Consider the following 28000-nt stretch of genomic DNA (forward strand, 5'->3'; position numbering starts at 1 on the left):
TAGGGTCCATAAGGGAAAGGCTGGAGCTGTGCAGATCTGGGTTCTAATCCCAGGTACAACACTGACTTGCTGTGTGACTGTGTTCAAGAGCTTAACCTATCTGAGCCTTGTTTCCTCATGTAATGGAGATCCTGTGGCATTCGTAACAGAAACTGGGTGTACCAGTTTCCTAGCACTGCTGTAACAAAGTACTACAAACTGGGTGGCTTAAAACCACAAAAATTTATTCTGTCGTAATTCTGGAGACCTGAAGTCAGAGGCTGAGGCGCTGACATGGTCAACTTTCCTTCTGAAGATTCTAGCAGAGGACACTCCATGGCCCCTTCCAGCTTCTGGCAGTCCCCAAGTTCCTCAGCGTGGGGCCACATGACTCTACTCTCTGCTTCCTTCTTCAAGTGGCTGTCTTCTCTACATGTCCAAATTTCCTTCTTCTTGCAAGGACACAAGGCGTGGGATCAGGGCCTACCCTCATCCAGTTTGATCTCATTTGACGTGATTATATTTGCAAAGACCTTATTTCCAAATAAAGTCACATTCCCAGGTATGGGGTTGGGAAGAGGGTGGTGAGGACTTCAACATGTCCCTTTGGGGAACACAACCTTAGGACATAGGGTTGCCGTGAGGATTGAACTATAGGCCTGGCGCACAGTAGGCTCTCAGTAAAGGATGGTTTTAAAAAGCGGGGCAGGTGGGCGGAGATCGTGGGAGCTCAGACTGGCAGACTTTCCTTGCGGGTACCCACGTACTCACACAGGCATGCTTCTGTGTGCCTGGGCGCATACAAGTGCCCGGGAAGCAAAACACTGCTCAGGGAGTGACACCCAGCCCGGAAGGCTGGGACAGGTGGCCCAGGGACCTCAGTCCCCTCAGTCTATCCACCAGGCAGAGCCATTCAGAGCAAGACTCGGAGCCTAATGTCAACTCACTGGGCAGGGGGCCCAAAGCCAAAGCCTTGCTTGTCAGAAAATTCCTTGGGACTCCTGAACAAGGCCACCACTGACATCATGTGCAAGTTCACACGGTCCTTGGGGGGGCTAATCAAGGCCACCCAAACACAGCCTTGGCATGATGGCAGAAAGTCACAGGGGTACAGCCAGCATGGCGATTTGCGGGGAAGGCAAGACACAGAATCAGATGGCCCCGGGAGCCGCAATGAAAATCCTGGGCAGCCATCCCCCACCTGACGAAAGAGGAGGTGAGAGGAAGGTCTACCACTCCCCCACCCCCTCCCCACAACTCCTCTGCATCTGTCAGTCAAACAGGTCCAGCTAACCCTCCTTCCCCTAGCTGCCCACTGGGGTCACGGGCAGGCCAAGTCAGAGTCAGTGGAGGGTGCAGTGGGGAGAACAAACCTGGCCGCAGTTCCTCAGAACCTTCTGGTCTCTGCCACAGGACACCCTCTGAGCTCATCAGGATCACTGGGGGCAGCAGAGTTTGTCCGCACTGCCATGACCTCTGGGAAGAATCACCAGGAACACTGAGTACTCCAACGATAGACACTGATAAGACTCTTGGAGCCAGTGACAGAGCCTGGCTGCCATAGGGCCACTCCCCACAGCCTCAGCCCAGACACCTCTGTCCACCTCTCCAGCCCCTCCCTGGGCGCCAATCCTGACCTCAGACCAGAGAGCCCCATCCAGAGTCTGCCTGCGAAAGAGTTCCCTGCTGCTCAGTGACGCCTGGTCTGGGAGGTCCCAGCTTTGGCCCTGCTGGGTCTCTGAGCTGCTCCGGCTCCATTCACTTAATAGTTCCCCCCACACCTCCCCCCCTCAACCTCTGCTGAGCGCTGTGCACGGTGCTGGGAACAGTCACGAGACAGCACGGCCCCGGTCTCATGGAGCCAACATCCAGCACTGTGGAAACTGCCGTGGTCCCCAGGGGGTCTCTTGGAAGAGTAGGGGTACCAGGCTCGGTGAGGGGGATGAGAAGGGAGGGGTGGGGGGTGGGTTGCCCCTCTGGGGAAGATCTGGGGAAGGAGCATTACAGGGCAAAAGAAACACCCACAATAAGGGCCCCACGTGGGGATATTTGCTGGGTCGGCTTCAGAGGGAGGGTGTCTGCGAGGTGGGTGGACCTTCCAGACTCTGTGAGGACTTGGCTACTCCTGGGCAAGAGGGAGCCACAGGAGAGCTTTGAGCAGAGGAGGACCTCTGGGGTTTGGCTTTAAATAGATCCCTCTGGTTGCCCTGAGAAAAAACCGGTGGTTTTCCCGGCGATGTCCTGGCAGAACTTGCAGAAATCCAGATTCCCTGGCACCCTGCTTTATCTGGAATCCTTGTGCCCCTCAAGCCTCATTGCTCAAGGCCTCCCACCCCACTGGAGGCTTGGAGAAGAGAGCAGGGTGGAAAGGAGACCCACGCCATCTCCCCACCCACCCCTCGGAACCCAGTTGCAGCACACAGCCTGACAGGGGCTCTGCCAAAACCCACAAGCTTGAAACCAGTCTGCCTTTGTTCAGCCCCGCTGAATTATATAATAGGCTTTCCTAACTTACTTGACCACAGAATTTTTTTCCCCAGAGAACACTGTTAAACGTCCTGCACCGATGCGACTCCGGGTGAACTTTGGTTTATTTTCTCTGGGTTCCTGCGTTGAGCCTGGTACACAGTGCCCTCTCAACACCTGCCCTTTAGAAAAGTACACGAATCTCTCCATGGTGACCCTGACCTCCTGGGAGATTTCCAAACCCGTTGACCTTTCCTGAGCTCTGGGGAGAAATACTGACTTCTGTGTTGCCCAGAACCCTAGGGGTTTTGAGAAGATCAGGAACAAGAAGGGGAAGAGGGGCTGCCACTTGGCCTCTCCAGAAACAATGACTGTCTCTGGTGCTGAGACACCCTGCCTGAGCTCATGGCTGAGTTACATGGCAGCTTTTCTAGAAGGTTCTTTTTTGCCAGCCTGTTGCTCATAGAAGTCTTGGGTGAGCCCCCAGAGGTCAGTCTTACTGGCCTCCTGGCTCTAAGCTGGGCGCCTCCTCCTCAGGCCCTGGCAGACAGCCAGGTAGCAGGCCTGCATGAGGGGCCCCTGTGAGGTCTGAGGCGTAGCCGGGCTCTGCTTGTTTCCCAGGAAACTTCATTGGGGGCCTAGACATCAGTGAGAGGTATTTGCCTTTAAGTTTGAGTAGAGACTCAGGAGCCAGATGGCCCCAAGGAGCCAATGGCTCAGGAAATGCCAGAGGGGCCCCACGATCATAGCTGTCCCTATCACGAGTACCGGAAAAGACTTGGAGCCACCAGGTCCATGCCCCCATTAAACAGGTGAAGAAATTGCACTTGATCTTAGCCAAAAGGCCGAGAAGCGATAACAGGTGAAGAAATTGAAGCCCCAAAAGAAGAAACTATTATTGTCGCCCGGCTTGACTATAATGCCCCAGGGAGCTCCCTGAGGCTACACAGGTCTGTTGGGGACTTTTCAGAGTTGCACAGGGCCATCCAGGGATTTGTCAGTAGGAGGGCCACCAAAAAGGCAAGCCAAGGGAGGGACAGTCAGGGCTCATGATAGCCTTGGCTTCATCAGGGATGTGGGAGGGGTAGAGCTAGGCATCACGCCCCATCCCAGGGAGCTAGTGAGCCCTTGCAGGGAGGGTGGGTAGCGGCAGGAAGGAGGATGAAGCAGTATGCACAACTCTGTGACCCTACCCTCCATGCGTGTGCAACACCGTGTATGACAATGTCACGGCAGTGGTCCCCTACAGTCATCCTGGGATGTCTGCCTGTAACAACGTGACTTCGCAGCTCCAGAGGCTTCGAGCGTGTGTGCTGCTGTCCCTCTGGTCAGAGTGGCTGGGCATGTGGCTGTGCAGTGTGGTGTCAATGACCCTGACACCTGTGAGTCTGGGACCCCTGGAGAGCTATCCAGTGTGTGCCCCTCTAAATGTGACTAGCGGCTTGCTCTGGCAGAAACTTGGCCCTAAGAACTCACTGATGTGATGTCACTTCAGAGCTATCAGCAAAGACATGGGCCAACTGTGGAAAGCAGATTTTGTAAATGCAGTTAGTCAGAGGTAGAGGGAGAGCCTTCCTGCTGCACGGCCCACGGCTATTCTCTGATGTGCCAGCCCCAGAAGGCAGCAGGGGAAAGACAAAGAGAAGGGGTAAAGGCCTGGGATGGGGAAGACTGGCCACCTGCCCCATGGGCTGTCCTGCAATCCCCACCCCAGCTTCGCTCCATGGGGCTCAGTGGGCTCCTGGCCACAGACACGGCCCATAGATCAGGCTCAGGATCAGAAATGGCCTGACCCAGGATGAGCACAGAGGGAGGCAGAAAGGAGGACCATGTGGACACCTGCGAGGGTCTGCGTGTGCTTGTATCAGGAGGAGAGGAGGTGTGGTGGCAGGATGCTCAGGACGTGGGCACTCACAGATTGCCCCGGGGCAGGCTCCTGCAAATGCCCAAGCTGACAGGTGCCTGGTCAATGACTTTGAGAACTCCCCTGCCCATCTCTGGGCTATCTGCTGACCAGCCATCTGCTTCTTGCTTTCCACACTTGCCTCTCTGCTGACACAACCTTCCCTCAAACTGCCTCAGAGATGGGAACCCACCCACACACGTGCACTCACACCCAGTCCACAGGGAATCCTCATTTATCTACCCATTCCATTTCTTCATTCATGCATGCATTTGTTCGTCCATCCATCCATCCATTCAACAAATGCTCATTGATGAACTCCTGTGAGCCACCAGCTCTGCTGACCCCCTCAAGCAACCCCCCCTCCACCAAGTCAGCACAACGAAGGCAAAATCCCAACGAACCTCAATGTGAGTAGCTCAGAAAAGAGGAACCTCGGGGCTAGATAGCATGGCAGCCGTTGGCTGGAGGGAAGCACTGAACGGGTGTCACAACCCGGAGGCTGCATCAAGCCGGATGGGCTCTGGAGGTTGGGTAAATGTCATGGGTGGCCTCCCCCCATGTCAGGCCCCCCCAGCTGGGTATGGCACTCAGGTCACTCTGCCTGAAGCCCAGGCTCTGTCTCAGCTAAGAGAGCCCCAAGGTTTCAGAGCCGTCCCTCAATCCCAAACCCCACCCAACAAGGTTCATCTCTAGCCTGGCTCTCAGGACCCCTCCACTGGGCCCAAGTGGCCTTGGCTGCTCGTCATGCTCCTTCCCACCAGCTGCACCAGACTCTGACTTCATGGAGGGTTCAGAGGACCTGGAGGCCTTCTAACTCTTCCCTACTCTCCCTCCTCCAGTCCTTAAAGGTCTAGAGAGCCCGTGTGAGTGCTGCCTGCCTTCCCCAGACTTCTCATCCATGCCCTCTTGCTCACATCGTTGTCATAATAGTAGTAATATAATGAAACATACTCAGACCTCAGTCCTGGGCATGATGGCTGGTGGTCCCAATCTCCCATGTTATAAAGTGCATTGGCCAAAGCTGGAGGCAGCCAAAAGCATGGATCCCACAGCCGGGCCTTCTCCACTTCTAGTCATCTCCTGTTTGGCTTCTTCTCATCCACCAGGACTCACCTTGAACATCCCCTTCTCAGAGAGGCCTCTTCAAGCTCCCAAGTAAAGCAGTCCCTGTCCTTGTCACTCAGACCACCCATGTGAGCGCTCACTCTGCAATCAGGTTTAATGGACTTGTATTTAATATATATATATACAGTGAATATATATTTATATTAATATATATAAGTTGTGTATATACATGTATATACAGTCTACCCCACTAGATCATCCCATGGAATAGGACTACATCTGCCTTGTTCTGTCTTAAAACCTAGTGGGTGCACAGCAAGTATTTGCTGAATCTATAAACGTATTCACCCATTTCCTGAAAGCTATCTCACTTCATCAAGGGTCTGAGGCTGCTTATTACAAGAACACATGCAATTCAATATGAGACGAAAAAACAATGTTGGAATCAAAGATTTTGACTGTGACCTAGTGATGTCCTTTCTAAATATCCCACGTCCCCATACAAGGAAGCATGTTCCAGAACTTGTACGGGCAACCTACTGGAAACCACCAAAGGACTGGTGAGGGGCTAGGCCAGGGAACTAGGAACAGCAGGGCAGTGGGGTGCTATGCAGCCACAAAAAGGCTCTCTGCTCACGATGGGGCCCCCTCCAAGCTACAGTGTTAAATACAAAAAGCAAGGAACAAAGAAGAATATGTTTTATAAATGGAGCTCAGTTATAACAGGCAATCAACTGGTAAATGTTGAATGAATGAGCAGAATCTTTCCGGAAGGACCCACGAAAACTTGGGAACCGTAGCTGTGTCTGGGACTGACCGTGAAGAGGAAAATGTCTTTGTTTACCAGGTCATACTATTTGCATTTTAGTCATATGTAAATATCACCTACTCAAATACGTTTTCGTTGTTTAAAAATACAAAAAGAATTCTGAGTGCTCACATAACAATCTGGATGTGAGGCTTTTCTTGAGAAAAGGGAAGAAGGCCTGGCCATACTAGGCTGTGTTCCTGGGAATACAGTGAGCAAGGATGAGATGTAGGAGGGCCCCGGGTGCCCAGTGCCCTTCCCCATCTGGCCCCCGTGGGTTCCTGGGCTGCCTACCCCAAGTGCATGCTGCAACGGGCCTAGCTTGCTAGGTCTGCAAGGGGGAGGCAGGGCTAAGAAGTCTTCCCCTAAGAGAAGGGGTGGTTATTTGGCTATCCCTCCTGTGCTGATCTCACTCCAACCACTCCAAAGGCCACAGCAGGACCACAGCATTTCGGGGGCCGGTGAATGTTGGCATGTCGCAAGCTTGCTAGTCTTGCACAAGAATTTGTTAACTTAGTCCCAGCCAGGCCCCAACCGTGCTTCTGGTCTCACCTCCCCCACCTGGTCCTGAGGGCTTTTGTTCAGCCCCAAGGGAACCCCTGGAGAGAGGGAGCCACCGGTGGCCCCTTGGGCACCTCCACTCGTGGTTCTTGGCAAGGAGGAGGGTGACAGGGCAAAGACACACTGATCAGTGGGGAGGCAGGACTGGCCCAAACACTGACTCCAGCTCTGATACTTGGCACAAGTCACTTTTCCAAGCCTCATCCATGGCCACCGCTTAACGCGAACCGCGTGCTGTTGCACAGGATGATCCCTGCTCCCCACCACGGAGGCAGCGTCCCAGGGAATCCCCGTGTCAACCTTGCGCGTAGGCGCTGGATCAATCAGGCTTCTCCGGAGAGGCAGAGCCAATAAAATACAGATACATGAAGAGAGAAATTTATTTCATTTTAAGGAATTGGCTCAGATGATGGCAGAGCCTCACAAATCCAAAATGTGCAGGGCAGGCTGGCAAATCGGAAATTCAGGTAGGGTTCCCATGTTACAGCCTGCAGCAAAAGCCCTTCTCCAAGAAACTCTGGTTGTTGTTCTTTGAGGCCTTCAGCTGATTGTATGAGGCCCATCTCCATTATCATGGCCAGGTCAAGTGGACCCATAACATTCCACCATCACAGAAAGTACCACTGCCTTTTTGTGCAGGAGGGAATGGAAGCTCAGAGAGACTGTGCCATCTGCTGAAGGCCAGGGAGCACATAGAGAACAGAGCTGGGAGCCTAATACCGGCAGGAGCCCATCTCCACTCCCTAAGAATGGGGCTGCTCATTGCCATTTCAAGGGCATGTGTGGAAATTAGATGTGGAGACCCACAAAGGGCCAAGCAGAGGGGTAGGTAGTCTAGGAGAGGAGGCAGAAGGGAGGCAGATTCTGGAGTATGGGACAGAAAAACTGTAGCCCAGACCCCTCTTCCTCCTTCCAGGTGCCCCAAGGGAGAGAGGAGGGCAGCGGGAGGCCTCTGCTAGGCTGTGAGCCATGGTGTGTCTGGGCCCAGAGCCACTGACCCAAGTGCAGGGGATAGAGAGGGAATGCAGTGTCCCACCAGCGTGTGGGTTCTGGAAGGACCCTGAGGCCATGGCTGGCTGCCCAGAGGTCCCTGAAAAGAGGTGACTCCCACTAAAGGTCGGGCTGGATGGCTCCTTGGCCTGGCACTCCTGTCTGCCTATCTGTTGCAGCCGGCGTGACAAATCGACCAGGAAACGTGAGGGTAAGAGGATGGTGAAAAGAAGTTAAAGAGACAAAGAGATGGGGGCAGGAAGAACACTGAGGAGGATGTCCAACAGTGCCGAGTTTATTCAGGACAGCGAGGCATTATACAGCCAACAGTAGCTATCTTCAGCTGGTTACAAAAGACTTTGCTACGTGCACAAAAACCCTCCAGACCAGGCCTGTTTTGCCCACTTCAGATCCACACCTGTAGGCAATGGCTGATGTTAGTACAATTGTCTCGTAAGAAGTAAAACCTGAGAGTGATTTAGGAGCTGTGCTGGAACAGCAAGGACCAATTAAGAGTTTATGACCCCAGGGGCGCCTGGGTGGCTCAGTGGATTAAGCCGCTGCCTTCGGCTCAGGTCATGATCTCAGGGTCCTGGGATCGAGCCCCGCATCGGGCTCTCTGCTCGGCAGGGAGCCTGCTTCCCTCTCACTCTCTCTGCCTGCCTCTCTGCCTACTTGTGATCTCTCTCTGTCAAAATAAATAAATAAAAATCTTTAAAAAAAAAAAAAAAAAGAGTTTATGACCCCAACCAATTTGCTCTCATCTAACTCATAAACGTGGGAAGTCACGTTGGCGAGCACACAACACATAGCACAGACCCTTTCTCAGTGCAGCTCATCTTTTCCATCCTAATAAGCCTTTTGTTAGGCTATTCGGACTTTAAAGGAGACACAAGTCAGGGCCTGGTTTGGTCCTCATCTCAAGCCTTATTGCGGCCTCCCACACCTATCCAAACCAAACATATATCCTAGAAGTAGAGAAGAGCTTCCACTCAGACCTTGACCCTTGACATAGCCCCAGTCTCCTCCCAGCTGCCTCATCCTTCTCAGGATGGAGCACTAGACCAGAAAGTCCAAGGCCAACAGCTGAGCCACACTCTCCACTTACTGGCTGTGTGAAATTGGGCAGGCTACTGTTCCATGTATGGGGCTCATCGTTCCACTGACCTTGGAGTAGGGTTGCTCCAAGGGGACCTGAGGTTGTGCATATAATCATAACACCAGGCCGAAACATTGACTAGAGCTGTTCTTGCTGCCATACTTGTTCACTGTGTTATTATCTTCCCTGGCCTTCTCCTAGTTACCCTTGCCCACCCAGGACCACTTCTCTGGGGCTCACTCACTCTTTCCCTATTCCTCTGCTTTTCTTCCAGCTCCTCAATGTCTGGACAAAAGGGGTTCTGGGCAGGCCTTTAAATGCCTCCAGGCACCCCTTCACTGGGCACCCCTCAGCCTAGCTGCTTGTCCAAGGTGGCATCTCTTGGACACCAGGATCCAGTTTCGAGGTGGGTGTCCCTCCTTGCCGTTCGCTGTCCCAGAGCCCTTACCCACACTGGCCACAGCCTCAAAAATAACTACTTTCTTGGCATCTGTCTCCACAACAACCATGAAGGGGAGGGAAGGAGGCTCCTCCATGCTTTGCCTCCAACATGGGCCAGAGGGGCAGGGGCTCAGCCTGTTCTACCCCTCGCCAGCCCATCACCTCATGGGGCCTGTCCTGGCCTGATCCACACGCAGGAGCTGCAGGTGGGGCATGAAGGATGACAAGCATCAGGGAACCCACCTCTTGGTCAGTCCCTTTCAGAAAGCCTCTCACAGCCAGCCTGATCTTTCCCCCAACCCCCTGCCTCTGACTGTCATCTAGAAGCTGTGAGGGCAGAAGAGCCCAGCATATGAGGCCTTGGAAGCAGGACCCTGGGGTTCCCTCACAGCCCAAACCTCCCTTGCTACGTGGCCTTGAGTCCTCTCCCACCTCTGGTTCTTAGTCACCCTAGCTCTAAAGAGAGTTAGGGCTAAAGACACACGCTCAGTTGTCTATAGAGCAGACATATATCACTGCTTAGACATCATGTGTCCTTGGGGTTAGGGACCCACTGATGGGAGGGCTGGTAGAGAACTGGAGAATACACTTCCTGCCTGGGCCGACTCAGGGGCTCTAGGCCTGCTGATCCCTCAAGAGAAGTTAGAAATCTTTCAGTTTAAAATCTCCTGACTGTTGAATGTTGACAACTAATTCACATTTTTAAAAATCCCCGTGTGGGTCAAAGAGAACGTGTCTGGACCACAGTTTGTGTGTTCTATCCTGGAAGACTAGGTTCGGGGGTCCTCTGGGGCTTTCTGGGAGAATAGAGTTTGTTCTTTGGGGGGTGATGCTGCTTCCTGTAATTCCCCCCCACCCCAACACACACACCTGGAGCATTTGATGGCTTTGCCCCAACCTAGCCCCTTTCTCCCCTAGCTGGTCAGAGCGCACCCCTTGCTCCAAAGCTGGCTTTACAAACCCAAGTCCAGGCCTGTACCCGGTGGGCCAGAACCTGAGAGGGTTCCAAAGGACAGGCCAGCACAAAGCAGGTGTTGGGGACCTCAGGACCCTCCTACCCTGTCCAACCCTTAAATTCTATTTCCTATGGTAATTCTTGGGCCCTATTACTATAAACCCTGGAGTTCACATTTCCAACTCTCCAAGGCAGAACTGAGCCGTTTCCAGAATCTCTAGCCATTCTACAAGGCTGATCTCCCACTCATTGCCAGCCACCCCAAGGAGCACAGCTGGCTCACGGCCAACACTACACAAAGCATCAGTAGCAAAGGCTGTAGGTTTCGCTTCTCTTCAAAACTGTCCAGGGGTGCTGGGTGGCTCAGTTTGTTAAGCATCTGCCTTCAGCTTGAGTCATGATCTCATGATCTCGGGGTCCTGAGATCCAGCCCTGCCCAGCTCCCTGCTCAGCAGGAAGTCTGCTTCTCCCTCTTCCTCTGTGCCACCCCCCCCAACCAGGCACACTTTCTCTCTCTCTCTCTCAAATGGATAAATAAAATCTTTAAAAAATATTTAAAAAAAATTTTTAAATGCCCCATGTCCATCTGGATCTCCTTGGGGTAGGGGGCTGGAGGGATTTTTTGCTTGAGAGATAGATGTTGAAAATGAGGCCCAGAAGAAAGCCTTAAGCTTGTGTAAGGCCCCTCGTCAGCTCCTTGACCCTCACAGAGGGGCACTACTACAAGCAGCTTCTGGGACCCAGAGTGGAAAAGGCTGAGCTCTCAGGCTGGGTTTGACATTCTCCTTCTGCCTTGACCGCTGGATGAGTGCTGTGTGCAGCAGCCCCTGACGGCGACAGTGACGACAATGATGATGACGATGACGCAGACTGGGCTGGAGGGAAGAAACGGGGGAGGCCAGGCCCCAGCATGGGGTCTGACCTTGCCTGAACTCCAGCGGCTTGGGCTCCCCTGCCCAGAAGCAGGGTGATAAGATGAATCTGTACTGTGGCTCTGGGGGAGGCAAGACAGCAGTGAGAGAGAAAAGTGAGGGTGGGGTGGGGGGAAGAAAGGAAAAAGAAGAGGGAAGAAGGAGAGGAGAGGAAGAAGGCTGAACCCAGGAGAGGGGTCACAGCTCTGCCAGAATGGGGCCCACCCAGACTCCTCAGCAAAGGAGGTAGGCTGCTTCACTTCATAGATGCAAAAACAGAGCCAGGATTAGAACTCATGGCTTCAGCACTTGCCCTTCCAAGTCTTCAGGTGGAACCCACATTTCCCAAAATATGGCCCTAAGATGTGCCACTCCCACATTACCAAGAGAGAGGCCTGGCAAAACCGTAGTTTCCTGGGTCAGGATCAAAGGCGCAGTGCCTGGGAATAGGCATTTTGACCAGTGCCCTGGCCATGGTTCTTAAGCCCTGACACCAGCATGTCTGTGGCCTTTTATGGCCTCTGTCTGACCTCCTGACCTCACATTCCGGCTGCATCCCTGAAGTCCAGCTATTTGGGCTGACTCATACACCCCTCCCACCCCCCAACCCCCGTCAGGACAGGCCTGGGACCTTCCCACTCAGGGTTTCACTTATCAGTCTCCCGGTCCCATGTAGACCCGCCCTTCCAGCTGGCACCTCTCTTCTAGAAGCCTTCCTGGTGATTGGGATCCCCCCTCCTTCAGCGTCTGGGGAGTAATAGCTTCCTCCTCCATCTGGAATTGTTGACAACATTGAATTTCACTTTCCATGTGAGTTTCTTTGTTTCTCAACCTTTCCCTCTATTAAACAGGAAACTCCCAGAGAGCTGGAGACTTGCTGATTTAAACAATAAGCCTCTGAAATCCATGACTTCACCTGACCCTCCTGCCAACCACAAGTGGCAGGGCTGGAAGAGCTTTACAATGAGGATGACGAGCCTCAGAGACTATAACCTGCCCAAAGCCAAGTAAGATTCAGAGCCAGGGTTGGAACCCATAGTTAGTTCCAACATCTAGTTCTTTCTTCTTGTTTTGCCTCTGACCACTCAAACAGCTCTGTGAAGCAGGTGGAACAAGGATTATGATCCCATTGCCCAGATAAGGAAAGTGAGGCCCAGAGATGGGCAAAACACACAACACCATCTTTACTGTGTTTTCACTTTTAGTGACAGCTGGGTCTGAGTCTAAGTGCTGACCTTTCCTCATGTCTCCTCTTGGGCTAATGGGTACTTCTTAGGGGCCCTCAGCAGGATGGGGCAGAGCTGGGCTCCGGACTCCCAGGCCAGAACCCTCTTCCTGGGCCCTGGACTGGTCCTGTGCCACTCTGGACCCAGCTGCCTCCTCTGAATGTGGAGATTTACCTTGCCTGCCTCTCAGCTGGCTGGAGATTCAAAAGGGAATTGAGAAGAACATGGACACATCTTGGTCACTATCATGCTGGGGAAGGAGCAGCCTGGATGGCCCCTTTTTCAAGAGTGGAGGAGGGTAGGTCTGAGCCTGGCACAGTCCCAGTTCAACCCAGCTCAAGTTAAGCTGGGGAGGGTGTGGAGCAAGGAGGCCAGACTGGCATTCCTGAGAGGGGTTTGCCTAACCTTACCCTGCAGGTGTGGACTGGGGGAGACCCAGAGGAGGAATGGCCCAACTCTGAACTTTGGGATGGAGTCCTGAGTCACCCAGTTGGTTCCCAGGGTGGCCGGCAAGGGACTTTGGACAGCCAGCAATGGAAAATAAAAATAAGAGGGATGTGGTTTGGGAATATAGGTGAGGTTCAGTGGGGGTGGAGTCTGGAGCCGAATACCAAAAAAGAATTGAGGTATCTCTGCTGTAAAATGGTGGTTTTATTAAAGCACACACAGCCGTGGGCTGAAAGCTGCCACACTGGGGACTTGAGTAGTGGTGATTATAGACTCCAGAGCTGGAGGAAATAAGGAAAAGGGAGGCTTCCAAAAGAACTTTCATATACTAAAGAGGACCGACCTATAAGATACCTACAAGATACCAGAGGCCTTGCCATCCTCAACTTAGGATTGTTTTCCCCTCTAGCAAGGTATTAACATTAAGATACTTAGGAGATTCGGGGCACTGGGTTGGCTCAGTGGGTTAAGCCTCCGCCTTCGACTCAGGTCGTGATCCCAGGGTCCTGGGATCGAGCCCCGCGTTGGTCTCTCTACTTGGCGGAGAACCTGCTTCCTCCTCTTTCTCTCTCTCTCTCTCTCTCTCTCTGCCTGCTTCTCTGCCTACGTGTGATTTCTGTCAAATAAATAAATGAAATCTTAAAAAAAAAAAGAGAGAGAGAGATACTTAGGAGATTCCTGGAAGAATGTCGCACATGTCCCATCGGGGTTGGGGGGGGTGTGGCAGGGTGCCAGCTTATGCTTTGTCTTCAGCTAGCCTTCTGCTCCCTCTTCAATAGTATGTGTCAAACCCTAAACATGTATCAGGCCCTGTGCCTCCACACACCCTCCGGTTCTCAGAGCTGTTGTAGTCCACGGGTTGCATCCAGCCCTGCCCCTCCTGCCCCTTCCTCTACCTCAGGTTAAGTCCCTTCATCTCAGACCCAAAGTGCCACAGGTGGGTCTCCTTCCTCTTCTGCTCCTCCACACTCCAAAATCGCCCCCTCCAGGAGTCCCCCCAAAACACACACACACACACACACACACACACACACACACACCACTCCCACAACCACTCCATCCTTGAGCAACTACACCTCCACCTCTTCCAGGAAGCCCTTAAGTCACAGACGGGACGGATCCTGCTTTAGACCGTGGCCGGAACCCCCTTTTTTATGCTCCTTCTATTATCCAAGGGATCCGTTTCTACAACCCCATAGCCCTCCAGCTGTCTCCAGGAGTACTTCCCCTCCGACTCTGCCTTCTTATGCTCTATACGGAGGCGTAGGGTTTTGAAGCATAGGGCACTTAGTAGGGAAGGGAGAAGGGGCTGTAGGATAAAGCCCTTGATCAACCGCCGTGCCCCAACTCCTAGGAGCGGACTATCTGGGAAAGCCCAGGTCCCACCCTCGCCTCCCTGCTCTGCCCCGCCCCGCCCCGCCCCTCTCCGCCCCTCCCCGCCCCTCCCACTCTGGGAGCGACGCAGGGCGCCTGCGTGAAGGAAGTCTGCGCCAAAGGCGCATGCGCAGCGCTCTATATTAGGACGAGGGCAGTCACGGCCTGAGGCTTCTCGCCGACAAGGGCAACGGGTTGTTTCCCTTTGGTTTGGCTACCTGCCGCCGCCGCCGCCGCCGCCGCGTCCTCTTCCTCCTCCTCCTCCGCAGTCTCCCGCGCAGGTGAGGGCCCGCGCTCTGGGTGCGGCGCCGGCGAGGGAAGCCCCCGCGTGTCCTGCCAGCCCGCGCCCCTCTCGCCCGGTCGTCGGGACCCCATCCCCCACTGCTCCCGTCACCCGCCTCCTTGGGTTCAGCGTTCATCTCCCAGACCCTTAGCCCATTGGGCTGCCTCAGTTTCCTCCATTCCGCCCCCTTCTTACATTGCCTTTTAACGGGTCACTTCTTTAAAATTCCTTTTTCCCGTTATTCTCGAGCCCTCGACTCTCGATAACCTCTGACCTCCCCTTGCCCAGGACCACCACCTAACTCCAGACCTAATGCCTTCGATTTTATACCTCCTGCCTCTCCCCAGTTAGCCCCAACCGCGTCCCTTCCTACCTCTGCTCTTTATGTCCCCTCCTTCTCAGTTCTGTCCTGTTGGAGCTGTGGGGGATGACCTCTGGGAAATCCTTGGCTCAGGGACCCAGAGCCCAGCTGGATGCTTCCCTCAGGTTTGGGGATGTGAGGACCAGGAGAAGTTCAGGATCCCTGGGAGTCCTCTCTGCCTGGATGGGTGACGGTGGCTTCTTCCTTAGCCTCACTTCACCTGGGTGTATGCCAAGGTGTCTTATCTGTGCTGTGCGTCTCCCTGACCTCCCAAACCTGTTCCCGACTTGTCCCTCGTTGTTCCAGCCCCTTGGTGGTTAATCATCGGCATTTACTTCACTTGTAAAGTTGCTTTGCATGTGCTTTTGTGTAGAGCTGGGAATGAAAGAAGAAGTTGGTGACCTGGGTAGAGTACTGTTACCACTCCTTAGTTGAGTCCCACATGAGTGCCGTCCGTAGATGATTTTCAGACTTGTTAAGAGGGTACCCTTGCTGTAAACTGCAGGTGACACCTGAACCCAATGGCCTTGCAGTGGTATTTGCCCGGTTATTAACAAGTGTTGATGTCACTCTGATTGTCTTTCTGTAGGATCAGTGTACCCTCTCGGACATGGAGACTGTTGTTCGCCGCTGCCCATTCTTATCCCGAGTGCCTCAGGCTTTTCTGCAGAAGGCAGGAAAATCTCTGTTGTTCTATGCCCAAAACTGCCCTAAGATGATGGAATTTGGGGCCAAACCAGCCACTCGGACCCTGTCCACTTCAGCAGTACACTGCCAGCAGGTCAAAGAAACCCCTCCAGCTAATGAGAGTAAGTGTCATTGGCAACGAAGTAGGAGGTGGTGGTGTTTGTATTCATCACCAGACTGGAAGCACTTCTAGTCCACATTGTGACAAAGGTCACAGTAACCAGAGTATCTCATAATTGTCACCCAAACCCCCTAAGTTAGGCACTTTAATTTTCCCAACCTTAAAAGTGAGACGGTGGCCAGTGTGCACTTTACAGGTTTCTGGGTTGCATGTCAATGCCTGTTGGGAGTTTTAGTGTTCATCAGTACCTCATTTGTGTAAATATAAAGCTGGAATATTCTGGGGCGCCTGGGTGGCTCAGTTGGTGAAGCGTCGGACTCTTGATCTCAGCCCAGGTCTTGATCTCAGGGTCACGAATTCAAGCCCCACATTGGGCTCCACGCTACTTAAAAAAAAAAAAAAAGTTGAAATGTTCTATTTTAACCTATCCTTCATTAAATATTTGGCCCTTTGGCTTTTTTCTTTTTTAATTAATAGACTTTTTGGAGCAGTTTTAGGCTTACTGCAAAATTGAGTGGAAGCTTTTGGCTTTTAAAGTTGTGACTTTAAAAAAATTGTGATTTTCTTCTGTTTTAAATTATTTTTTATTGTGTTAAAATTCACGTAACATAAAACTTTTATCATCTCTTACCAATGGAACAGTTCAGTGGTATTAAGTACATTCATGTTACTGTGCAGCTGTTGCCACCGTCCAATTGCCAGAGCTCTTCAACATCCTGAACAACTGAAACGCTGCTCCTTGAACTCTTTAACTGCCCCTCCCCACCCCCTGGTCAACACCATTCTACTTTTTGTCTCTGAATTTGACTGCTCTAGGAACCTCAATAAAAAGAATCATACAGAATTTGTTAAAGTAGTGATTTTTTTTTAAAACACATGAATCCTTATTTTATATGTGAATTTTTAAATTTTTGTTTTGAATAAAGAGATCACAGTTGGCTTCTGTTTTGCTTTGGCTCTACCAGGAGAGGAGGAGGCTTTTCAAGTTTCACTTAATCCCAGAGAATAATTTACCTTGCAGGCTCTCTTCAGTATATTCTCTGGATGTGTTCCTTGTAAGAAGGGAGTGTTTTGTTTTGTTTTTTTCTGTAAGCAGAAGGGATTTAATCCTTTGTAGGATTTCTTTTCCTTTTTCCTCTTAGGAGTTAGTTTTGTTTTTCTTTTTTTAATTGAACAGTCAAAATATTCTTAACAGTTCTGTTCCTGGCATAGAGGAAGTCGAGTGTAACATGGCTTGGTCACTTGGTGGACTCTTACGCAACCATTCAGATGACATTCACAAACTATTTACTAGCTTAGACAGATCTTTATAACAAAAAGGGCAAAATAAGCAAGTACATGTAGAATAAGTAAAACTTTTTAAAAATTTGTACATAGGGGGGAAAAAAGATAATTTACCAAGATGCTTGTAATGGCTATTTTTGAGGGGTAGAACACTGTCATTCTAGATTTCCCACAGCAAATGTGTATTACTTTTATAATGAATGAAATGAACTTCAAAGCAATTTTTTTTTTACTTCATAGGAGATTTTAATAAAAACTGTGTTGAGACATGTCTCTTCCCCAAGTCGTAGGAAAGGTTTGCTTCTGACTCACAGTATTCCAGGATGACACAGAATAAGACTTTACTAGAAGAAAAGTGAATGAATTTGCTCCAGGGGAGAGGGAGGTCATTGTGAGTAGAAGCATAGTTGCCAGCCAACTGTGTTAACTCCGGGCACTTTTTGATGCATTTAGATGAGCAAATAGATGAAGTGCGTGACTGTGATATCCCTGTGGTTTTTCCTCACCAAACTAATAACTTGAACTCTGTCAGACAACAATTGAAAGACCTCACTTTTAGCTGAGTGTCTTTTGTTAATTAAGGCAGTTTTTATGTTAAGCAACAGCAAGCTTCTTTGTCAAGAATCTGTTTCAAAACTATTAGCAGAGAAAAATTGTATGGACACTTTTATTTACCTTCAAGACCGTGTCCTGTCATGAACTATGCTATGTGTCTTTTGGGTAGATTTACTGGAAATCCTCCAGCTCAAGAACTCTAGGCTATCTGAAGCTAGAAAACACTACTTTCTGGTGGGTTTATATGGGAGAAATGTGGGTTTGAGAGATAGCTGGACTGTGCCAGTTAACTCTTCACAAGAACATTGTTTCCAGTGAGGCAAATGAGAAAACAGTTCTGGGGCACCTAGGTGGCTCAGTGGGTTAAAGCCTCTGCCTTCCGCTCGGGTCATGATCCCAGGGTCCTGGGATCAAGCCCTGCACTGGGCTCTCTGCTCAGCGGGGAGCCTACTTCCCCCTCCCTCTCTGCCTACTCGTGATCTCTCTCTCCGTGTCAAATAAATAAATAAAATCTTTAAAAAAAAAAAAGGTGGGGGGAAGAAAAGAAAAGAGTTCAATTAGCAGAACCTAATAAAAATAAACTGGTCTGTGAAAAGTGGGGGTAGAGTAAGTATAAAGCTTGTCTTTGAGGCCATATGAGAAACAAGGGGCTTTCTTGTATTGTGCAACTAGATCTGACGCTTCGCTTTTTCCATTTCACCCCCCGCCCCCCAGAGGACAAAACTGCCAAAGCTGAGGTTCAGCAGGCTGCCGACGGATCCCAGCAAACTCCAGATGGCACACAGTTTCCGTCTGGACATCCCTCCCTTGCCACGAGCCAGGGCACTGCAAGCAAATGCCCTTTCTTGGCAGCCCAGATGAGCCAGAAGGGCAGCAGTGTCTTCCGCAAAGCCAGTCTCGAGCTTCAGGAGGATGTGCAGGAAATGCATGCCGTGAGGAAAGGTAAACACAGGACTGGAACCACTGGGAAGAACCAAGAGGTCCCTTTGGCTCTTTTGATCCTTCAGATTTATGTATGAGCTATTATTAGGGTAGCATTTGTATAAAACTTCCTCTTTTAGGGCCAGGGAGGAAGGTCTTCAAGATAGGCATTCAGAGGACTGCATGGGAAAATGTAGGACTTTCTTTCTGGGGTGTGTGTATAGGGTGTGACCAGTTTTTATAGTAATTGCTTCATTTCTGAAAATACCCTGCTGGCGTAAGCTGTTACCAGCTGCCCTTTGTTTCTTTCCTGCCGTCCGGTGGGATAAAAGGTAAAAAAGAGTGTTCCTGCAGTAACTGGTGGTCTTAGGACTCCCAGACTGTGGGTCTTACTGATGGTCACTTAATTCCACTTGTGGCTCTAGCCACAGAGAACCAGAGTCCCCAGAAAACCTCACCAGCAGAAATGATGCATATGGCTGGAATTGTCTTCTATGAAGAAAAGTGAGGGGCGCCTGGGTGGCTCAGTGGGTTAAGCCTCTGCCTTCAGCTCAGGTCATGATCTTAGGGTCCTGGGATCGAGCCCCACATCGGGGTCTCTGCTTAGTGGGGAGCCTGCTTCCCCCTCTCTCTCTACCTGCCTCTCTGCCTGCTTGTTACCTCTCTCTGTCAAATAAATAAATAAAATCTTTAAAAAAAAAAAAAAGTGAGATTAGGGTTCGGTGGAGTGGGAAGGTGGGGAAGACCTGCCAGCCAGTTAGAAAGCTTTGGACTCTAATATTCATTAAAGCTGTCTGGTAGCTCTGAAAACAAAACACCACCAGGCATTGGCCATTAAAACAGAAGCGGAGAAGAAAAGCTTCATACACTCAGTTGCTACTAACTTTGGTTATGATCAGCTCTATTTGGTGAACTAGGCAGTGATTCATTTTTGACAATATTTCTGGAAAGTATTGTGAGCTCAGAATAGAATGCTGGTCCCCTTTTCTTCTTGTTACTTTTGTTACAGAGGTTGCCCAGACCTCAGTGAACCCCAGTGTAATTAGTGTAAAGGCTGACGAAGGGGAGCCAGGTGGATTGCTGAAGAACTTCCAGGATATCATGCGAAAGCAAAGACCAGAAAGAGTGTCCCATCTTCTTCAAGATAACTTACCAAAATGTAGGTCTCATTGTTATTTGCCTGATGCATGAGAGGGTTTTTAACGTAAACATACGTTAGATTAAACAAAATTGTATGATAAGTTGAGGATTAAAAGCCATGTCTCTTGCTTGATGCAGGTAGGTGTTCTTGGCCATAGTAAATACAAACCCTGTTGATAACCTTAATACCTACCCTGCTCTGCCCCAGCCCTGTGCTAAGTGGTTCATACATGCAGTCTCATTTGAGACCTTCATGTTCTCAAGATGAAGTTATCCTATGAGTTGCTCACATGAGCATTAATTTGTCGAGAGGATATCATGAATACCTCGTTTCACCACGAGAGACTTTCTAATTGAACGTAAGATTCAGTGTCCTAGCTCCTGGGGAAAGGAATGACTCACATTTGTCCAGAATTGCTCTGCTGTTAGATGACCAAACTGGGGTCGGGTTGGGAACCAGATCTTTTGCCAAAAGCTGGACGTGCTTCCTAACCGTCATTCTGTCCTGTCTTTTGTTTGGTTTTTAGCTGTTTCAACTTTTCAATATGATCGTTTCTTTGAGAAGAAAATTGAAGAGAAAAAGAATGACCATACCTATCGAGTTTTTAAAACTGTGAACCGGAGAGCTCACATTTTCCCCATGGCAGATGACTATTCGGACTCGCTGATCACCAAAAAGCAGGTGTCAGTCTGGTGTAGCAATGACTACCTAGGAATGAGTCGTCATCCACGAGTATGCGGGGCAGTCATGTAAGTAGCCCTCAGCTTTCAGATACCACTGACGTTATTTGGCAAGACATTGATGATTTAGAGGGATTGGATCTTCTATGGGAGCAATATTCAGAAGCTGAAAGTGTGCCATAACAAAATACTATCTTAGCCTTTAAAGATATCTACAGATGACTTTTAGACTGGAATTCACAAGTAGGTGGTGGAGCCCCTTTGTGTGTGAGGGTTCAAGTGTATGGGCTCATTGACTACTCGTGTCCATTCACTTCCTACCACTCCTCAAGTGGGTGCGCCTTCAAGCCCAGGCCTCTTTGCACAGGTGAATGGAGAGGTGCAAATCTAGCAGCATTGGAGGAAAGACATTAATGAGGATGTTAGTTCCTGGCACTCATGTGCTTCTGGAGGTTGGCCATGGCTAGAGACACTTGAGAGAGTTGCTTGTCAAAATCTCTAAGGAGGCTTGCTAAAGAGAACCCAGTCTGCGGTATAGTAATAGATCTCTCCTAACATTATGTGACTGGGTTTCCAGAGGGCTTAGGTTCAGGTAACCACCATCCAAGATATGCCTGTGGAGACTGATAATTGTGTCTGGAGAGAAGGATGTTTGTCAGAGAAAACATGCCTTAGGAATCGACTGATACTAAGTACCTAGCGACTGATAAACACTTGTTCTTGATGATCCCTAGAGGTATTTACGATATCCTCACCCTGGTATTGACACCTGCCACCTAGTCTAAAGGTGAAGTCAGCTGAAACTTCTGGCCCCTGGTTTCACCATGAGAGACTTGCTAGATGAACTTAAGATTCAGTGTCCTAGCTCCTGGGGAAAGGAATGATTCACATAGTGTTCAGAACCATGAGGCTTATTTTCTGTCTGGCCCCCCCCATTTTTTTTTTTTTTTTTTAAATAAAAGGGACACGTTGAAACAGCATGGTGCTGGAGCAGGTGGTACTAGAAATATCTCTGGAACCAGTAAATTCCATGTGGACCTGGAGCAGGAGCTGGCTGATTTGCATGGCAAAGATGCAGCACTCTTGTTTTCCTCGTGCTTTGTGGCCAACGACTCAACCCTCTTCACTCTGGCTAGGATGATGCCGGGTAAGGAAGCCTGTCCTGGGTGCTTTTAGAGTTTTGGGGTTTCTCAGGGAATAGCAGGGATATTGACAACACAGAGGGCTTCCCAAAAACAGTTAAGAGCAATGATAGTATCTGGGAGCATTTCTTCTTGAAACATGAAGTGCTCACTTATCGCAAGAGGTTGCAATAGCAAATGGTACTAATGAAGGGCTTGTCCTTAAGCTGATTGCTTCAGTATTGGAAGAAAATTCTTTGGAGAATTCTCTTACTCATTCATGGTTACCTTTTGATGGAGTTTGGAATGAGGTGGCCAGATTTAAAAGCAGATTAGTTGTCTTCCATTGGGTATTCTACACCTGTGGGTCTTTTCAAAGGAGAAGCACTAGCTCACGATTTTCCCAGGAAGAAACTGGCCAGGAGTCTTTCCTCCGGGCAAAGTGGCACGTTCAGGGCAAAGTCCATTGTCCCTGTCTAAGAAGTAATTTGTCTTTGGTGCAAATGGCAATAAGTAGTGTTTTGTTTTTGTTTTTATCATGTTAGGCTGTGAGATTTACTCTGATTCTGGGAACCATGCCTCCATGATCCAAGGGATTCGAAACAGCCGGGTGCCAAAGTACATCTTCCGCCACAATGACGTTAGCCATCTCAGAGAGCTGCTGCAAAGATCTGATCCTTCGGTCCCCAAGATTGTCGCATTTGAAACCGTCCACTCCATGGATGGTAAGTCTACATAGAGGACTGTCTGAAACCTTAGATGAAAAACTAGGCCTGGACTCTTTGAAAGTGTGATGTTTATTTTGTCTTTGCAGTTTCTTCTTACTCTGCTAGGGTTTTGTATTTGGTGGATACTGTATAGGTTTGGGTGAATGTAGATTTTTTATTCTGGCTCTTACTAGGCTCTGAGACCCCAGGATGACCTTGAAACTGGGGAAAGTTCATTGTTTTTCCCAATATTAAAAGTGATACCTTTAGAACAGAAGTTACTTTGTTCTGACTCTTACCAAAACAGAAATTTGTGAAGTAGCGAGCTCTTCAGCGTAGTCTGTGTTCCCTCCTCAGGAGCAGTGTGCCCGCTGGAAGAGCTGTGCGATGTGGCACATGAGTTTGGAGCAATCACCTTCGTGGATGAGGTCCACGCAGTGGGACTGTACGGGGCTCGAGGCGGAGGGATTGGCGATCGGGATGGAGTTATGCCCAAAATGGACATCATTTCTGGAACGCTTGGTATGTATACTCTGCACATTCTGTAATCTGCACTAAAATTTTATTCTAACAAGGTCAGGGACTATCTGGGATCAGGTGAGGGACGAGACGATGGCCTATGAAACCTGGGCCGCTTTCTGGATGATTTTCTATCTTCTCAGTGGTGGTACAGCTTAGCAGAATCCCTTGAATCATGGAGGCATGGTTCCCAGAGCCAAAGTAAATCTCAGCCTCACATGACAGAAATGTTATTTGTTGCCATTCAAGCTCATTCCAGATGTGGTTGTGGTTCTAGCTACATGGCATGGCAACAGCCTTCACTTTCTGTACTTCAGATTGTTGTTGTATTAAAAGAAAAAAAAGATGTAGTGCTGTTCTCCTGGAGCATTCGTGAGGACATAGAGGTTCAGGTGTCGTGAAGCACTGACCTCTGGTTTGTATTAGCTCCTCCTGGTTGAGAAGTGTTGTGTCACGGAGCTGGGTGCTGTCGCCATGCTGCCTGCTAGCTGTGAATCCTGTCTACCTGACTCCCCAGCTGTGTGACCTTGGGCTGCTGCTTCCTCTCTCTGCCCCTCAGCTTTCTCACCAATACAGATTTCCCCACTACCCGAAAAGTAGAGTGTTCCTTTGAAACCTTGCATGAGCCAAAATGGCGTAAAGCAAAGACACAGCTGCTCACAGACCGAGGTCAAAGCTGCGGCCACTGACATGCTGAGCGGTTCCTGGGACCGGGGCTCGGCGGGGCTGCTCTTGCTGCTTGGGGTGCGCACTGCCTCTGTCGTGGCTCGCTGCCACACACCAGAGGCTATTTTCACTTTTCACCTTTTATCGTAAAAGTGAAAGTCCTCTTCAGATTTCTTCCGGTTAGCGAAAACAAGTACTAGTGTAGGTTTCTCATAAAAGTGGGGTGGCCTAACGGCTTGTGCGAAGTAGGGCAGCTTATATGACGGAGATAACAGACTACCTCAGTTTTTGTGATGAAGGTAAACGAATTGTGTGCAGACAATTACCACAGACATTCTCTGCCTGTGAGGACTGTAGAGAGTGAAATTGTGAATTAAACAAATGGAAGGATTTCAAAGTTAATAAGGCAGTTGGGAGACCAGGTAGCACTTAGCTAAAATGCCAGTTTACAGCCTGCACTTGGTAAAGGAAGGGCAGGCCAAAAAGAGTGTCCTTTGGCACGGTCAGGGGGCTGGGAACCTTGGGTTGACCAGGAGAGTCAAGGGGTTGCAGGGCAGAGCCTTGCCAGGAGGAAAGCACTCGTTCATGTGTCTTCATTCCAGCAGCCCTTTTCTTCCACCAAGCTCCTGTTCCAGGGGCTCTGTGAGGTATGTATAGTCACCGTGTGCTGGAACAGGCTGGGGAGAGAAATTTTCCATTGTTTAAGAGCTTATACCAACCCCGCCCTGCATGGGGTTCAAGCAGGAATGTTCATTACAGAACACAAGGTTAACATCTAGGAGGACTCTTCTGCAGTCCTTAATCCTGAAACTTGAGATACAGATTATACAGAAGGAATTAAGAAGAATTAAGAGCTGAAGTTGGCCCTCAATCAACCCTAATAAGTTCTTGAGTTTTCATGTTTCTCTGGGCAGTGCCGCTTATCAGAGTTCTGTGTTGACTTTGGTAGGAAATAATACTGGTCACACCAAAACAGCTCATGTCTTAGCTGGGTTACATTCCAGCTCCGGGGTGCTGCTCACGGTGAGAGGACAGAGAGAGCGGCACACACTGCATGCCATGGCAGGTGGCACCTGGCAGAGCAGGAAGTCCGGGTGGGAAAGGCAGGGGAAGAGAGGCTGCAGCTTGCTGTTCAGGCACATGGGGACAGATGGCTCAGCATCGGGCCTGCTGCAGAGACCTGTGCTTTGGTCCTCGTCGGATACCAGCTAGGTCCTGTGATTAGGGGAAGGCTGTAACCTCCACTCTTTCCCTTTCAGAGAGGACTTGAGTCTTCTCTCAAGTCCTCAGGCTGGACTTGAGTGTTAGGGCACGTAGAGAGGATAAAGAGAAAAGGGCTCTGAGGCTCTGCAGTGCCCTGCTGGGCACATGCCGGGGCCGTTGCCGGAATAAATGAGACTGTCTCCTCGCAGGCAAAGCCTTTGGCTGTGTCGGAGGGTACATCGCCAGCACGAGTTCTCTGATCGACACCGTACGGTCCTATGCGGCTGGCTTCATCTTCACCACCTCCCTGCCGCCCATGCTGCTGGCCGGAGCCCTGGAGTCTGTGCGGATCCTCAAGAGTGCCGAGGGGCGGGCACTTCGCCGCCAGCACCAGCGCAACGTCAAGCTCATGAGGCAGATGCTCATGGACGCAGGCCTCCCAGTTGTCCACTGCCCCAGTCACATCATCCCTGTCCGGGTAATGACACGCCTGGGACTGGACTTGCTGGGGGCTGTGCCTCGGCACGGGACCTGGGATGTTGTGGTCCACGCCTTGAAGTTGGGCCAGGGCAAGGGGCTGTAGTCCGTGGCCCTCTGTTCAGTTTCTGCCTTGGGCTGACTTCACAGTGAGAATGGAGCCTTTGAACCCAGCGGGCTAGGGCAGAGGTTCCTTCTCCTGAGCACTAGCCTTAAAAGAGCTTCTGTCTGAAAAGTTCCGGAAGGCTCTACTTGGCTAGCTTTGAAGTCTGACTTTATATTCAGTTAATTTCAAAATCGGTCTTGCCCTTTCCACTGTGAACAGTAGCGCTGTTGGTGTCACAGTTGAATTAGTAGAATTAATATAGCCAGTATAATCAAAGCCGCTTCATTCCCACGGTTACACACATCCCTGGGTAGGAGGATCAGCTGGTGGCAGCTGGAGTTGCAGCCCGGGAGGGCAGTGAGTGTGAACTCTCCTTCTAATGAGCCCTCAGGTCTCTGGTCCGTACATACTAAGCACTCCTGGGCCCTTTAAGTGGCAGCTGGCATCACTGCTTGAGCCTGAGCCTCCCGGGGGCCATGTTCATTAGATCACTGCTGAGGGGTGGTCTGTCTTGTGGTGACCTTACCTTCTGTTCTCAAACTTAGGTTGCAGATGCCGCTAAAAACACCGAAGTCTGTGACGAGCTAATGAGCAGACATAACATCTACGTCCAAGCCATCAACTACCCCACGGTGCCCCGGGGGGAGGAGCTCCTGCGGATTGCCCCCACTCCCCACCACACACCGCAGATGATGAACTACTTCCTCGGTGAGTACCTGCAGAGCGGCGGGGCGTCGCTGGAAAGTTGCACAAAGCCGTCCTTGCGGTGTGGGTAACTGAAGCCCTTCAAAGGCATTCAGATTTCGTTTCTTCTCTCCAAGTAATTAAGAATGCTCTCAGATGGTGTAACACTGTAAAAGACATTTGGTTGTTGGATTCACTTTAGGCGGTGCAGACACGACTTAGAAGCTCTGAGGGCTCGTCCCTGCTCATCCATCCACTGTTTCCAGTGCCCCCTTGTTGGGTTGATTTCAGAGATGCACACGAGTGGCTAGTGCAGAGAGTAGAGAGGCCTCTGAAGGCCTGAGTCAGCCCTGGCCCTCTGGAGCTCAGCTTTGTGCTTCTATCCCTTTCTCTGGTGTATAGTCCCTGAGGCAACTCCTGACCTAACCTCTTCTTGTAAGAGTAATTGTTCAATATTTTATAAGGCTGCAGTTCTGTTCAACCATCCCAGCCCCCTCTGTGTCCAAACTCAAGGCAAAGATTGAGGGGCTACTCTCAGCCATGGTCGCCTTTGCCTCCTGCCCCCAAGACGGTCTTGCTGCCTTGTAGGCTCTGGAGCCGTTCTGCCAGGATGGCTCAGTGTAGTGGAACAGTGTTGGAGCAGCTTCTGCCCTGAAGCTGTGGACAGCAAAGCCAGAGTTGGGTTTTGTTTTTCAGTTTTTACTTATTTCTTTTTAACAACCTTATTGAGATATAATTCACATACCACAAATGTCACCCTGTGTTTTTTTTTAAAGAGTCCTTTATTTTAGAGAGTACAGGGAGGGGAAGGGGGATGGGCAAAGGGGAGGAGAGGAAGAGAATCCCAAGTAGACTTCCCTCTGAGCACAAAGCCCGACAGTGTGGAGCTCGATCTCATGACGCCAAGATCACAACCTGAGCCAAAATCAAGAAGAGTCACCGACACTTCCCTGACTGAGCCACCTAGGCACCCTTAATTTCACCCTTCTAAAGTATACAGTTTCCGGGGCGCCTGGGTGGCTCAGTTGGTGAAGCGGCTACCTTTGGCTCAGGTCATGATCCCAGGAGTCCCGCATCAGGCTCTCTGCTCTCAGGGAGCCTGCTTCTCCCTCTGCCTGCAGCACCCCCTGCTTGTTCTCTTGCTCACTCTCACGTGCACTGTCTCTCTAGCAAGTAAATAAAATCTTTAAAAATACATTTATAAAGTACACAGTTCCAGGGGTTCTAAGTACATCGTGATGTTGTGTAACCATCCCCGCTGTCTGATTCCAAAACATTCTCATCAGCCCCAAGGGAGACCGTATACCCACAAGCAGCCACTGCGTGATCACCCCTTCCCAGCCCCTGTCAGCTGCTGACACCCTCTCTGCCCTGTGGAGGTGCCCACGCTTTACTTTCCGTGTAACACTGCGTGGGTGCTGTGTGTCTGGCTGCTTTGACAGCACAGTGTTCTCCGGGCCCATCCACGTTGTAGCATGAATTTCTTTCTAGTTCCAAATGATCTTCTTCAGTGCGGGTAAACCCCATGATGTTTGTGCATCAGTCAGTGGACATTTAGGTGTTTCTGCTTTTTGACTGTTAGGGAGAGAACACTACTGCCAACGTTTGCGTTCCACTTTCTGTGTCGAACCTGGACCTGTGTTTGCACTGGTCTTGGATGCATACTCCCTTCAATTTTTAAAAACTGTTTCTCCTGGGCGCCTGGGTGGCTCAGTGGGTTAAGCCGCTGCCTTCGGCTCAGGTCATGATCTCGGGGTCCTGGGATCGAGTCCCGCATCGGGCTCTCTGCTCAGTGGGGAGCCTGCTTCCCTCTCTCTCTCTCTGCCACTCTATCTACTTGTGATCTCTCTCTGTCAAATAAAGAAATAAAATCTTAAAAAAAAAAAAACAAAAAACTGTTTCTCCTCACAGAGAACCTGCTGGCCACGTGGAAGCGAGTGGGGCTGGAACTCAAGCCACATTCCTCAGCCGAGTGCAACTTCTGCAGGAGGCCGCTGCATTTCGAAGTGATGAGTGAGAGAGAGAAATCCTACTTCTCCGGCATGAGCAAGCTGGTGTCTGCCCAGGCCTGAGTGTGTCATGACCTCAGTTACTCACTTAACCCCAGGCCATGTCGTATCCACATAGTCCCCAGGTGTCTTTATATGTGAATTAAGTTATATTAAATTTTAATCTATAGTAAAAGCACAGTCCTGGAAATAAATTCGTGTGTAAGTGATGGGTTCTCTTGTTACTGGCTACTGAATCAAAGAAATC

The 28000-nt window shown here is 50.3% G+C and overlaps 1 protein-coding gene and 1 long non-coding RNA gene across 4 annotated transcripts; one reads left to right on the forward strand and one right to left on the reverse strand.

The window, feature by feature from the left end:
• Positions 1-262: 262 nt before the first annotated feature.
• LOC123932618 lies at positions 263-15250 on the reverse strand. Its single transcript, XR_006816464.1, has 3 exons — positions 14885-15250; positions 1353-1455; positions 263-428 (listed from the first exon to the last, which is right to left on the reverse strand). It is a non-coding gene; the product is annotated as an uncharacterized LOC123932618 (long non-coding RNA).
• On the forward strand, positions 14382-27962 carry ALAS1 (5'-aminolevulinate synthase 1). 3 transcript variants are annotated; one of them, XM_045991034.1, is made up of 11 exons: positions 14382-14509; positions 15462-15681; positions 18234-18461; positions 19450-19599; positions 20108-20330; positions 21224-21408; positions 21928-22107; positions 22447-22611; positions 24687-24955; positions 25606-25768; positions 27656-27962. In XM_045991034.1, the coding sequence occupies exons 2-11, from the start codon at positions 15483-15485 to the stop codon at positions 27814-27816; spliced, it is 1923 nt and encodes a 640-aa protein (XP_045846990.1). In that variant the 5' UTR covers positions 14382-14509; positions 15462-15482; the 3' UTR covers positions 27817-27962. The 3 variants fall into 3 exon arrangements, with proteins under 3 accessions (XP_045846990.1, XP_045846992.1, XP_045846991.1); XM_045991035.1 differs by lacking the exon at positions 14382-14509 and adding an exon at positions 15249-15377; XM_045991036.1 differs by lacking the exon at positions 19450-19599.
• Positions 27963-28000: the final 38 nt, after the last annotated feature.

This window comes from Meles meles, chromosome 20 (genome assembly GCF_922984935.1).
Source record: "Meles meles chromosome 20, mMelMel3.1 paternal haplotype, whole genome shotgun sequence".
Classification (NCBI taxonomy): domain Eukaryota; kingdom Metazoa; phylum Chordata; class Mammalia; order Carnivora; family Mustelidae; genus Meles; species Meles meles.

Coding starts and splice junctions, on each gene's coding strand:
- ALAS1 (XM_045991034.1), top strand. CDS start 15,483: ATGGAGACTGTTGTTCGCCGCTGCCCATTCTTATCCCGAGTGCCTCAG. Junction 22,108..22,446: donor AACCGTCCACTCCATGGATG/GTAAGTCTACAT, acceptor TTCCCTCCTCAG/GAGCAGTGTGCCCGCTGGAA. Junction 25,769..27,655: donor GATGATGAACTACTTCCTCG/GTGAGTACCTGC, acceptor TTCTCCTCACAG/AGAACCTGCTGGCCACGTGG.